The 14037-nt window shown below is 47.4% G+C and overlaps 2 protein-coding genes across 3 annotated transcripts in view; one reads left to right on the top strand and one right to left on the bottom strand.

Annotated features, from left to right (window-relative positions):
- Positions 1-9503, top strand: part of SEPT8 (septin 8) — a 25713-nt gene extending 16210 nt beyond the window's left edge. For both annotated transcript variants that reach the window (XM_010074949.1, XM_010074948.1), the window contains exon 9: positions 8037-9503. In XM_010074949.1, the coding sequence (XP_010073251.1) occupies positions 8037-8202 (166 nt within the window). In that variant the 3' untranslated portion in view covers positions 8203-9503. The remainder of the gene's footprint in view (positions 1-8036) is intronic.
- LOC104462830 (cyclin-I-like) lies at positions 9151-12898 on the bottom strand (the record flags this gene model as incomplete). The annotated part of the gene is made up of 4 exons (XM_010074951.1): positions 9151-9448; positions 10551-10625; positions 11503-11637; positions 12749-12898. Coding segments are annotated over 4 exons (537 nt in total), but the record flags the coding sequence as incomplete, so codon positions are not given.
- Positions 12899-14037: the final 1139 nt, after the last annotated feature.

Raw genomic sequence — 14037 nt, 5'->3', positions numbered from 1 at the left:
TATATACACAGAGAGAGAGAGTGCTTAATAAAATTCATGGGACAATGTTTTGAATTTTCTTTACTGCTAAAGTAGAACATTTATATAGAAAGATTTTTCGTAAGAGTTTGTTGTATAATGTGGAACTAGAGGATTTGTGTAACTTTTCACTTGTCATTTACCGATGTATTTTACTGACGTGGAAAAACTATTTAAGCGGTCATCTTTTTACTCTTTAACCTTAAACTTACAATGTGCCTGACAAGGAGAATCCCCTGGTCGTGAGTATTTATACTGATGGGCTCTATTCCTCTTAGGACGTGCTTCCTTTAACACTCCTCATGCCTAGAAATCCCAGCCCCGTTCTCCTGGGCACCCGAGCTTAGAGGAACAATGAGGATCAATATGAATTTTTTCCACTCAGACCATTTTGTGGTAAGGCAGGACAATAACTGGAGACTCACTAGCTATGCCGTCATGGAAAAATGGCTGTACCCAGTTCCATCCATCAGATAAAGAAAGAAAGAAAACATTTAATATTAACCCCCACGTAGTGTCTTCAGGGTTTACACTGGCTGGCTAAGTGCTAGTTGTGAGCGTGTGCATTTTTATCTAGTTATTAATGTTAAAGGAGTTTTCTGATTTTTTTTTTTTAATTTTTTTTTTTCCTTAAAGACTTTTAAGCGAAGATGTCAGCAAATTCCTCCTTTGACTTGCAGGTGGCGGCACAGCTGAGCCCTTCCTGGTCTGGCGGAGGGCAGCCCTTTGCTGGGTTGTGGGATGATGCCTTGCACACCCCATGAAAGCAGTTTGGGGTTTTTGTCTTTCTAAATACATACGCAGGTGTTAACCTGGTTTCCTATGGACATTGGCCTTTTATATGGATAGCAAATTAGGGGCAGGGAAATAATTTTGATTTCTTTTTTTTTTTTTTTTTTGCTAATGAAACTCTGCACTAATTGCATGAGTAAGCGGCGCTGTTTGGGTCGTTGTTTTGCTTCTCCAGTGGGATAAAACAATGACTGGTGGTACTGGTGTGCACGCAGCTGCCTCCCATCGCTGTTCCAGTCGATAGTTCTCTCCCCATCTCGTGCTGCAGCCAGCAAGGTCTGTGCACGTGGTTTCTATCTGCCCTGGCTCAGCAGAGGTCAATTCTTTTTTTCCTAGAATAACAGGTAGTTAAGAATAATGATCGTAACAGTGAAAGAGGAAAAACCCTCAAATCCATGGGCATTGTGGAGCAATTTCCAGCTTTTTCTGATAAGACATGCAGAATGTATGTAACAATATTTTAATGATTTATTATATATACATTGACTTTACGTTGTGGTGGACATACCTTTTCCTTGTAGTTACATGTTCTTTAGAGCAGTCAACACCACCATCTCCCCAGTGGGACTCAGTCTTTTTTTTTTATTTTTTCTTTTTCTCTTGTACTTGATTTTTCCTTTTGGCTGAGACAGGATTTAAGGATGTGTTGTACAGGGTAGTTCTGTGTCTTATTTTTATTTAACAAGTGACAAATACACGGTGATGCTAATGTCACTCCAGTCTGAGGATTTACCTCTTCTAGGCTAGAAGAGGTGAAAGGAAAACCCTTCAGAGATGTGATGCTGTTACTTACACATCTCTCACTGTCTCATGCATTTGTCTGTACAAGGTTGGTATTCGTGGGCAAACCTGTCCTTTTTGATCACTTAAACATTTACCATCATGTACGTTGTCTGCTTTCTGATTTAAACTGTGTTTTGCAGGGCTCAGAGACCCACAGGCTTCCCGCCTGGCTGGGGTGGGTGCCCCGGGGTGGGGGGGGGACGGTGGTGGGCTCGGAGCCCCGGGGACCTGCCGGGGGGTGGGAGCCTCTCGGTGTGCTGTGTCTGCTCACTTTGTCATCCTGAATCTGTTGGGGTTGGCTTGTTTTTGACTTTTGGTTCTTTCCACTCACTTTGTACTTTTTTTTTTTCTTTTATTAAATCTCACATGTATTTTGAGTTTTTTGTGGTGTCATTTCTTTAGCAGTGGGTTTCCTGTGTTGTCCAGCGGATCTCTGCTGAAATAATAACGTGTAATGATTGAAAGCTTTCCGGTCACGGGATGGCTTATTGCCGGGGGGGGAACATTGGAAAGCAAACCCAGCTTATTTCTATACAGTATGCAGAAAAGCACCTCATCTGTGATCCGGGGGGGAAATTTAAGGCATTAATTCAAGTGCCATCCCTGTTTGGGCAGAAGTTGCCTTTAATCTTGTTGGTCCTTCCCCTTCATGGGATCTGGCGCCGGAGCGGGGATTTACCAGCAGTTCTGTTGATGCTGTGATGCCCAAAGAGTTGATTGAAGGATGGGGTGAAAAGAGCCGAGATGGAGGGTGCGAGTTTCCTGGTGGGGGTACTTTAATATTAGCAAGAGATGTCTGGTTTTTCTGCAGAAGCACGTGGATTATGCCCAAAAAAAGAGCAGAGCTTTAGTGTTTCAGAGAGAGCCGCTGCTGAAGACTTGCTCTTGGTGTCTGTTCTGGGGGCACAGCTATGGATGGAGTTGCATTCGGTGAATTCAGGGTCTCTCTGGGTTTTTCTTGGTGTTGGGCTGAGATCAATGCTGCGCTCAAGGCAAACCCAACGAGTGGAGTTTGGCTGATGGCTGGTGCTGAAGTGGTGCTTCTGGTGGGGGCTTCTCCTGCAGCCCCAGTGCCAAGGACAAAAGCGAGTCAGTGATCCCGGCTGCTTCTGAAACCTTTCTATAGATGTGCAGGTGAACTGGGCTGGCGCCGCAGGAGGTGGCTGGCTCTGCTTTGTGCTTTTAACACCCAGGTTGCTTAGAAGGCAGAGCGCAGTTCTGGTCCCTCATGTGCTACCTGTTTGCATCCCACCTCTTCCAAGGCCAGGCTGGTGACCCCAGCTGTGGGACCGGGCTGCACGGATGCCACCCGCAGACCTGATGGGACGCGGTGCTTGGGGCTGGTGTGATATTGCCCGTAGCAATCACCAGCAAAGTGCAGATGGAAGTCTGAGCCTGTGCTGGGTTAGAGTTGTTGCTTCAGCCTGTTCAGTTTTTGAAGGATAAGCCTTAGTGGGGACTCGACAGTTGGTACCAGGTGGTTTGTATGGAATCATGGAATCACAGACGGGTTTGGGTTGGGAGGGACCTTAGAGATCACCCAGTGCCACCCCCTGCCATGGGCAGGGACACCTCCCACCAGACCGGGTTGCCCAAAGCCTCATCCAGCCTGGCCTTGAACCCCTCCAGGGATGGGGCATCCACAGCTTCTCTGGGCACCCTGGGCCACTGCCTCACCACCCGCACAGGGAAACATTTCTTCCTTAATCCTTTGCAACATTTTCCATCCCAATACTTCTCAAAGCCAAATCTTTTGGAGACCAGAGAAGAAAAAGAGCATCCGGGTACATCAGAATTAATTAGGAAAGTAAGGAGGTAGAGCAGCTGGCCCTTTTAAAGATGGGCCACCTGGGGATTCAGGATGATGTACGGTGGCAAGTATTTTTCTGCAGGAGCAACGTCCAGATCATTTGTTCATATTTGTGCAAAGCTCCTAGAGATGCCTGCAGGAGAATGAGAAACGCAAAGTGTTGGAGAAGCAGCGAGGCAGGTCCTGTCCACACTCCAGAGCGGAGCCCTGGTGATGGGAGCCCTGGGACAAGCCGATGCTTTCCGTTCAGGGAACGACCCAAACCCAACCTCGTCTCCTTGTCCTGGGCTGCTCGACGGGGCGAACCGCACAGCTGGGAGGGACGTAACCTGTGGGACAAGGACAGAGCAAAGCCACTGGCTGGAGCCACGGGTGCTGGTCCCGGCACCTCTCCCCATCCCACCTCTCCATAGCTTGTGGCTTCTCAGAAGTTCCCTGCCAGCAGTCATTCCTCATTAAAATTTTAAAACAATCTTCCAATTACCAGTTCCAAACAAGATCTTGGTGGCCATGAGAGCTTCCCCAAGTTGCGATGGTTTAAACTCGAATGTCTCCCGCGTACCCAGCCCCCCGCGCTATCAGGCAGCACCCGTTAGATTTGTGTTTTGACCTCTCGTGCTGTCTTTAATTATTGTAAATAACTGAAACTTAAACACTGATTCTCTTTTTGTTCTTTCTGTAGCTTTTTTAGTCTTCCCAGTGCGTGCTCCATAACAACAGGAAGACAAGTAAATTAGAAGATTTATTAAGGCCAAAACATCTCATGCAGAAGAAATTAATTGGTGCTTTCACCTTTAAGCTTGCAATATATTGCACTGAAGAGATTATATAGCGAGGACTAAGATGCACCGTATTTTTTGATGGGGAAAGGTTTGCTTGATCAGGTTTCTTGATAAAGCTGAAATCTAAGATACTTGCCAAAAGATAAGTGGCTAATCCAGGCTGCTGCATGGCTTGCGCTAAAACCAAAGCACTAATCTCTGGGCGAGAGCCCGGTCGGAGCAGTTAACACTGACCAAGCTCCCAGAGAGAGCAGGGAGGTAGCGCGAGGCGAGGTTCCAGCTTGCTGCTTGAGCTGCCGCCGTGCCGGGGTCTCTGCGTGTCCCCTCCTCGCTCGGGTTTGGGGTGTAACTGGGGACCCTCCTCCTGTCCCTAACACCTCACCTGGATTCTCACATTTCTTGGTAATAACTCTTCCAGGCAGCTTTGCTGTGTAAATTTAACAATTTTATAACGCAGATCCCCCAACCATCGTTTGTTGAGTTTTCCCAGGGCTGCACCTGCCTGCCTCCCACCGCGATCGCTCCCCGAGCTCCCTGCCACCGCCCCGCTCGCTGCTCCGGGGGCTCCAGCGCTTCCCAGTGGGATGTGGGGGGTGAGGATGGGACCGTTTTAACGGACAACTAAATGGTGTATGTTAATGGAGGGGAGACTCGATGTTCCTGCTTGAGTTCTGTGTTGGTAAGAGAATAACTTCCCCTTACACAAATACTTGGGTTTTTTTTTTTTTTTTAAAAAGGGAAAATACGATAAGTGTGATGTCTGTGCCCCGGTGTAACTACACCCAGGGACAGGGAAAGGCTTCCTTTCATCTTCATTTTAAAACAACCTTGTAAATGAATCTCAGGAATGACCTGCTTGTACCAAAGTTGGGTTTAATAAAACCAAAACTGACTTGTTTAACAAACACTTGTTAAAAACGTGTTTGTACCCTGGTTCTATTCGCTGGGACAACACCGTGCTGTGTCCAGATTCCCAACGCTCGCTGCTATTCCCATTTCTCTCTGCTCACCCTGTCACCCTGTGTGTCTGTGTTGGAGTGTGATGTCCCTTGCACACCCCCATCCCTCTGGGGGCTGCCAGCAGCCTCCCTGCCCTCCCCATCCCCAGGCTGCTGCGTGTCCCGGGGCTGCGGTGCCCTGCCCGGGGCTGAGGGGGCAGGACCGGTGGAAAACCCGCTGGAGGTTTGCAGGAAGCTTGCACCCTGTACCCCTGCCTTGTGCTGGGGTGGGATGGGGTCTGGCGGGTGGGTGATGCTGATACCAAATGATTCTTTCTGGCGCACTTAGGCACTGCTTGCTTTGTGGTTCAGAAAGAAAAGCGTGGCATTCTCCCTGCTCGCAGCCAGAGCTCATTCAGTGCGGGTTCTGGCAGTGTCTGAATGTCACACCTCAGCGAGCGTAACCTGTAACAGCTGCTCAGGACATCGCTCCTGCCCAGCTCCGTGTTCCCCAATTCTGCTCCTGCAAGGTAAGATGATGAGCAAGGGAAGGAAAGCCAGAAACTTTCCTCCTGTGCTGGTGAGTGATGCTGTTATGCAGCACAAGGGTCTCACCCCTGTCCCTGGTTGTTCATCCTGTGTCACTACGTGAGACCCCTGCTCAGCACTGAGCCTGGGCAGGTCCGTGGGAAACCCTTCCCTGGTCTGGGTCAGGACCTGCTGAGGGGTGGTGGTAATCGCACAGTCCTGGTGGGATTACATCTTCACACAAGGATAAAAATCCCCTGAAAATGCTGCTCTGTTTAAAACAAGAACAGAAACAAAAAAACCCCAAACAAAACCTAAAGAAAACACTTATTTTAAAAGCACGTGTACGGCTGGTTTTAAAAAGTGCACTAGAGCTTTAAACTGACCTTTGTAGTTTGTAAGAATGCTTTGCTATGGAGATGAGCAGTTAATGAAAAAGAAGAGGGGAGGGGGTGGAACTAATTAAAGGCATTTTGTATTGTCCAGTCTGGTAAAACAGAATAAATTAAAAAAATAAAAATCCCTGAATGGCACGTGCTGGTTGGCAAATGCCGAAGGCCACAGTGATTGAGGACAAGAAGTGATTTCCCAGTTTGTAGGGACTGGGATTGGGTCCCTAAGGAGGAAGCACAGACCTCAGCCCCTGGGTGCCAGGGTAAGGACATCAGAAAAGCTGGAAGGGTTGGTTCTCTGTCTTCTTGCTACTGAACCAAACCTCGGTTCCACCTGAGGAGTTGTCTTGCAGAGCCAGCCGTGGGAGCCTCCCCTCTCTCGAAAGCAGCCCCCGTTCGCTCTCCCGGGGACGAGTCGGATCAGCTCTAAGGAGAGAACAGCGGCGTGAGCCAGGTGAAAGGCTCGGGCTGGCACACTGCGTCCCGGCTATTTCAGGAACCAAGACGCTTGGTTCTCTCTGGTGCAATTTGTAGCCTTCTGGCAGTTTGATCCCTGAGTTGTAGGTTGTGAGCCAGTCCCTCTTCTCCCCAGCTTTTGGTATTTGTGGGATGTGAAAAACCGAGTGGTGGCACACCCTGCTTAGGAAGGATGTGAAAAATAGATCATAGCAATGTCTCATTGTCCGCTGAAAAACACAGCAGCGCTTCTCGCTGGGCTGTCGGCTGTTTGCTGGTTCTTACTGGTTCTGCAGTTGCTGCTCCAAGGCAGGAATTCTCCACTAGCCCCTTTCAGGCGGCTGCAGGGGAGGACATGGGGAGCTGCCGTCTCCAGCCCTCGGCTGAGGCCACGAGCCCCCTGCATTCACCCTCCCACTGCTCGCTCCCCCGTCCTCGCTGTAGAGCTGTCGGAACCCATCGTAGTATTCATCGCTCTCCACGGTGTCAGCAGGAGACGGGGCTGTAGTGGGCATGAAAGGTGGGGAAATGGGTGGGTTGACAGCACCCCTCAACCTCACTTGGTGGGAATTCTTCAGTCCAGAAGGGTGGTGGCAGGGTGGCCTGGCCTTGGGGTGGCCCTGGAGGGCTGGGCTGATGGGACAGAAAATATAAACGGCGTTGGACGGCTGCAAGCCCATCAGCTCTTGGTCCATAAGCTCTTTGCAGCGGATGAATTCTGTGCTGTTAACCTGTAAGGAAAGATACAGATATTTTGTAAGATCGTGATAAATGACTCTTCTGGGCACTGCTCCTGTAACGAGCAGGGGGACAGGGACAGGATGTCGGTGCCTCAACAGATGTGTGTCAGCAACGGGCGCGTTGGTCCTGATGCCAAACACTGAACCAGGAGCTCCTGAGCTACCGCACAAAAGGTGGGCGAACGCTCCCTCCTTTTAGGAGGCGACAACAGTTGGGGGAAGAGCAGGAGGGTGGGTTGTTCCGGATAAATTTGAGACCACAGAATGGGTCGGCGGTAAGCTGACAGCTGGGGTGTTGATCTTCACAGGTATACTCTCTTAAAAGGCATGTGTTTTATGGAGCTGGAGAAAAGGTTTAAAGCAAAACCCCAGAGGCTGGTGTATCACTAGAAGCCAAACTAATAATATTTTAAAGCAATGCAGCTGTATTTAGAAGTTTTCGCAGTGTTCAGTGGGAGGCTGGGGACACAGTGGGAGGCTGGGGACACAGTGGGCAGGTTTTTAGATGCTCACTCTCCCATTTTTGGGAGAATCTCTCCATGCTCAGGAGGCAGGGAGCTATCTGTGGTCAAGGGATGCGGACGCCTCCTAGCCTCAGCCCTTTGCTGCAGTCCTGGTCCCTTCTGTTGGCACTAGCAACGTCTGCAGCAAAGGCAGAACGCAGAGACGTGGTGCTCGGAAGGATGCTCGTGGCAACGTTGGTTGTAAATACACGAGCGCTTTAGTAATTTATCAATGTCCTGGCCTCCAGCTTTGTGCCCAAAGGCCATTTTGATTCCTACCTGTGCTTTTTTCAGCAGATCAGTAGTAACAGGAAGCCAGCCAGGAGTGTGCCTCTCCAGCTCCAAGGTGATGATCACCAAGGCCAACGTGGAGCCCTTAAACTGCACGAGCTGGTGGCACGCCATACAGTGCTGCAGCTGCTTGGTCAAGAGCGCGACGTGGCGGGAAGGATTCCTCTGAGGCAGCCCGGGTAGTAGATGGGGCCAGCTGGACATCACCATGGCGTGGAACTGGAGAGAAGACAAAGGAGATATATATACATATACATATAAAAAAAAAAAAAGCCCAGGTCAGTGAACTTTGTATGTTTTCATTTGTTATCGACCAGAAGTACAGACTAATTTCATCTCACATCAGGAAACCTACAGAGTTTCATCCCTTCCCTTTTTTTTTTTTTTTTTTTTGGTGTATTTTTGTGTTTGTACTTGCCAACCATTGAACTGTTTTTTTGAGCTTATAACGAATGTACAAGGTCTGTGTTTCCTAACAATTTCTGAAGTTTCTACGCTATCCAGATTGCTATCCAGGAGATTCGATTCAGGCCAGCAGCTACGAATAAACCCAACACGAACGAGTGCACGCCGAGCTTACCGAGGAAACAAGCACCTGAGCCAGGCAGTTCTCACAATCAGCAGCCTAAGATGGCTTAATATTTGCACATAACCTTAAAAAAGGGATCCAGGATGTGTTTGTGTCACATGATTTTTTTGCCTTACTAGCACACGATCGTTTCTTGAAGACAAGGTTTAATTGTTTCTATCAAATGTTGAGTATCTGCAATGTGAACCAAGTGCCAGATTGAGGCAGCCTCATTGCCTGAAACAAGGGTGAATTATTAGTGGGATGAAAAGGAAAATGGTTTAAGGAAAAAAACCTGTGTGTGAAATGTAGCAAAACTCTGACAGCTTTCTATGTACAGTATTAATAGAATGGAAATAGTTAGAAATATTTTTGCAGTGTGTATTTAAAAAAAAATAAACATGGCGTATAGTTGTGCATTATGACAATCTTTTTAACTTCCATTTTAGTTGTCCTTTAAAGATGAGAGTAATTTTTTTGAGCAAAATGAAAGGTTTTAAATAGTAGAAAATTTTAAAAATAGATGAAAAAAAATCACTGTAACATTCTTCAAAAGACTCGCAGATAGCTAAGGACAGGTAGTTTGCAAATCATCTGGGAAAGGATGCGTGGGTGCGTGTATGTGTGTGCATCTCTGTTTTCTAGTCTTATTTGATAAGGAGCTGTTTCTTTAAAGAAAAAAAAAATTGCAAAATTTAGTGCTTACAATGTTTAAGAAATCCATTGGTGTTGCTGTGTAAAGATCCCAGTGAAGCTTATCTAGTATAATTCTTTCCATTCTCAAGATCTCAGCTGGAGAGCGTTTACAACCACTCTGCACTGCGAGCATCTTCACCGATGGTATTATCTGTAAAAAAAAAAAAAAAAAAATTAAAAATAATAAAGAAGCCAACGTCCTACACTGTGCTGTGTGCGTTTCTCTGTATTGCAAAGAGATCTGACACATCCCATCCTCAATGAAGACTGGCCCCTGCTCGTCACAGGGCGGCTGGCTGGGAACCCAGCCCCCCGGCCAGGACGATGCTGGTCCCCTCCTGGGTCACCGGGAGCCTCCTTAACGCTGCATCGGTGATGCACGTTCCCTGCTACCAGTTCCCTGCTAGCAGTTTTGCTCCTCTGGCGAGGAGGAGGAGGCTTCCTCTGGGCTGGTTTTACAGGGCCTCTGTGGTTGTCGTGTTTCCTGTGGTCATTGACTCAGCTTCTCCTTTAGCTGAGGCGAGAAGAACCTCGGTGTGACACATCCTACGGCAGCCTACGAAGACAGCAGAATTCGTTCGAAGAGACGTGCGTGTCTGACTGCACCGCCTAGGTTTCCTGTTCTTTTTCACAGCAGAATGAAGGAAAGAGGAGAAATGCCATCTGAAATGCTCCTGGCTCATGTTTGTAAATGCCTGAAGAAGTTTATCAGGGCACCTCTGCCACGAGAGGAGATCCTGCGCAATCTCGCAGGGGTAGGTGCTGATTTTACACGCTCACCTGGAGGCGCAGACCTGAGTCATTTCCTCACCAGGTTCAGAAACCAGTTTCAACACCCAGCAAACTCATCTCTTGTAAGCTTGCTCTGAAGAGCCTCTGCCCCGTCTTGCCCACCCTGCCCTCCCCGGACCGGTAACGATGGAACCGCAGCACCCTGCTGAGCACACAGAGCTGCGCCTGTGCACCCTGACTGCCCCCAGACCCAGCTTCACTGTCAGCAGGGGATTCTGCAGAGAGGCTTAAGGGCAGGAGGAGGAAAGCGCATCCCTTCCATGAGCAAACACAAGTCCTTCATCCACACGGTCCCAATTCTGCCAAGCAGTGGTGAACCAGGACTGCAAATGTTACTGTCACCCCTGAGGGTGAACAAGTTAACGCTTCCTCGTTATGCCCAAGCTGTTGAAAAACCTGGAAATATGAACAACTTGAACACAAGAGCTGAGTTGAGTGTGTTTAAAATTAAACATACAGACCTCATCTTCTTCGTTGGTTTTTGCTGCAAGGACGAGGCAGGAAATGGCTATGCACTGCAGATATTTTAATTGGGCCTGGAGGGAGAAGAAGAAAACACTGAGCAAAGAAGATAACAGTCTTAGGGGAAATAATTGTCATTCTATGGCAGATGCACAAGTTTCAAACTCCCATTTAAGTTACAGTTGCTTCTGAATTAGTTTAACTGCAGAAAGACTCACTTGAAGCTGGAAATAGAGCAAGGCAATCCCAAGTGAAACAAAATAAACCCTCTTCTTGCTGCAATTTTTATTCATGTATCCCACAATTTTTTAGACAACGCAATGCCACAGTATTTACAATGCCATGTTATTCCTCTTCTCAGCTGAGAAATTAAATAATTTGCTTTTGCCAGGCTGGATGAGGCTTTGAGCAACCAGGTCTAGTGGGAGGTGTCCCTGCCCATAGCAGGGGGTGGGACTGGATGATCTCTAAGGTCCCTTCCAGCCCAAACCCTTCTTGTGATTCTGTGAAATGCCAGCATCAACCTGAAAAGAATCCAGAGTTGCAAGGCTCAGTTCAACTCACAACGTTGCTGTTGCTTCAAAAGCAGAAAAAGTTGGCCCCACGGTTTCAAATAGTGGTTTCAAAAGTAAAATATTAAAAGTGATAATGCAAATGTTTTCTGTTTAGCAGAGACAACCAGATGATAATGAGTTCTTTGTACTTCTCACAGCCTTTGGACTGCAATTCACACAAACACTTCTGCCAAGGACTGTCAGTGAGTGGAGGAGCCTCATCAAACACTTGAGTTCATGTATGTATATATGCTTAAAAGCCTTCCCAGCAAAGACCCTGTCTGCTCCTTAAATCTGCTGCCAAACATAGTACCGGCTTTGTGTGTAAACTGATTACATACTCCTGACATCCCCAGTCGGTAATCTAGCCCAGAAAAAGCTGCCGGAGATGCTCTACCTTCACGGATGCCAATAGCCGGTTGAGGATGCTGGCAGCTAGTGCAAACGTTTCAGGGTAAAACTGGAACCGAGAGCTGGTCTCTGCAATCCAGAGAACTGCTTTCTTGTAACACAGCGAAGAGATATCTGTGCCCTGAGGGAAGAAAAAGTTGGAAGAATACACTTAGTGCTCTGATGATTTTGTTAACGTATCTCCAAGGTACACTCGATTCCGAGTGCTCTAATTAACATTTCAGATGTCTGGAGGCTTGAAATGAAAAAAGTTGTCTGCAGTGTCTACAGAGTGAGGGCAAGGGCAAATTTTGGAGCAGTTTAAAGCACTCATTAGCATTGCCCACTCAGGCCCTAGCTGTGCTTCCAAGGGCCTGGTACTGGAATTTACTGGAGCGCTGAATGGGGCAGCACCCAGCCCTCCCCATGCACAGCTGAACCACTGAACCGAGCTCTCACAAACAGTGCTGAGTGCGCTCATTATTCCCCCTCCAGAGAAGACTGAAGCCTCTGCTGCAGCACGTGTTTCATTCAGACAGCCTTGCCAGGGAGAGAGAAACTGGGGTCAGGAGCAGCTTTGGATTTACTCTGCATGGTATTTTTTTTTTTTTAACGGCCCTTGAATTTGCTCAGTGTTGAGAAACAGACAACATTTACCACCAATTAGTTGAATGTTACTCATCACATTATCTGTTTCACTGTTTTGCTTTATTTGGTAGTAAAAATACTTGGTAAGAATAGCATTTCTGCACTATTGCAAAAAAGAGACTAAGGCTGGCAGGGCACTTTGCATTCTTCCATGGGTCTGACGTGCTTTGCAGAAGCAGCTGAGCGTAACTGTTTCCATTGTACACACAGGGCCATGAAGTGTGGGAGCTTCCTAAGGCAGCAGAGGGGCTTTAGCAGCAGGGAATGGGGCTGGGTTTCTGTCAGGGCTCAGAGAATTCCCTCTTCTCCCATCTGAGTAGCTGGGACTCAAAGATGGTGTTGAGCACAATCAACTCTAATGTGACAGATTTATGGCTTTACCTGCTCCACCAGACTTCCCAAAACTACTTGAGTCAAAAAATGCAAAGCACCTGGTTTAGGTGGGGGGTTAATAAGATATAAAAAGGGACAAATAGAGACCCTCCTCCCACTCCATTCCTTAAGCTCAGTCCCCGTGGGCTGTGTTTTGCAGGTTAGATGGCAGGACCAGCACTGCAGCTCTGCGGAGTCCCTTGGGCACTCCCAAAGAGGACAGGGGAAAATACCTTCAGGGTGAGATTCTGGAAAACTGGCACTTTCCAAATCCTAGCCTCTCTGGCTAAGGCATTTTCCAGCAAGAAGGCAAGTCTCGAGCTGTCTGGAGGTCCAGGGCACTTCATAGCAACTCTTGGAGCCACTTTCCCTGATGGGAGCCGCTGTCAAAACCAAGAAAAGAATTGTAAAGCAACATCCCAGCTCTTGGTACCAAGTGTGATTTCCTCTTGTGATGCCTTTCCACCACTGAGAACTAAGGCAGGAGCTGCCATACCACTTGTTTGTTTGCAGACACAGCAAGCCTGTTACCCATTTTCGCAGGGGGAAAGATCGTGATGAAAGAAAACATATCAGATGCTCAAGCAACAGTGCAGTCGAGCTTTTTTCCTCCCCAGCTGTGAAACTGCTTGAGTAACCTTGGGCTGAGCATTTGTGTTGCTCCATTTACCCCATTTCACACATTCAGCTGCAGAGCTGGTAAACTGCAACTCGTTATCACCTGATTTCAAGTTTCTGGCAAATCAGAGAGCTATTGTTTTCGTACAAAAGCTCAAAAATGATCCTTCTTAGGAGGTTTGTTTTGGTTTTGTTTTTTTTTTTTTAATTCCTAGTTAACAGTTTTCCTAAAAGAGGTCTAATCTTTCTCTGTTGCTGCTGAAGACACTGAACAGCAACACTTTGGAAATTCCATTCTCCAGACTAAGGAGGTATTTACATGAAAAAAAAGTTTCTGTGTAATATCAGGTAAGAACAAGCAGTGAGAACATCTCAGCCTGAAACTGAGTATTTCAGTGCTTGCATTTTGGTGTCTCCTTAACAGCAGAAAAAAAAAAAAATGTTAGTAGATATAAAATTTTTGCTTTTATTTGTAAAGAGTGGTGGATGTGGACTTCTTCATCACTGTGCTCTAGAAGCTCACACCATTATCTCTACAGCTCTATTAAATACCCCAAAGTGACCTGAATCCTCTGGAAACTGCTCTTCATTTCTAAAGCTGAAACCGTGATGTGTGCGGACCCAGGACCACACATGACTTTGGCTTTCGCTGCCGCTGGATGTCAGAGCATCCAACCCTGAGTGCCCGGACCCTTTCAGCACACAGAGAGCCGGAAAAAAAGATTTATCTGTCCAGTTTGATGCACAGCAAATTTTCTCTTTCCGTAGATAGGAAAAAAAGAAAAGAAAGGAGAAAAGAAAAGCAGAGAGAAAAGAGAAGAAAGTAAAATAAAAAGTTAATTAAAAGGCTCACCCTCCGGCTGATCTGAACGCGACTGTCCCCGAGAATGACAGGGAGCCGTTC

This window comes from Pterocles gutturalis, unplaced genomic scaffold (genome assembly GCF_000699245.1).
Source record: "Pterocles gutturalis isolate BGI_N339 unplaced genomic scaffold, ASM69924v1 scaffold967, whole genome shotgun sequence".
NCBI lineage: Eukaryota > Metazoa > Chordata > Aves > Pterocliformes > Pteroclidae > Pterocles > Pterocles gutturalis.
Note: the sequence above shows the minus strand (reverse complement) of the source record. Positions and strands in the feature narration are given on the sequence as shown.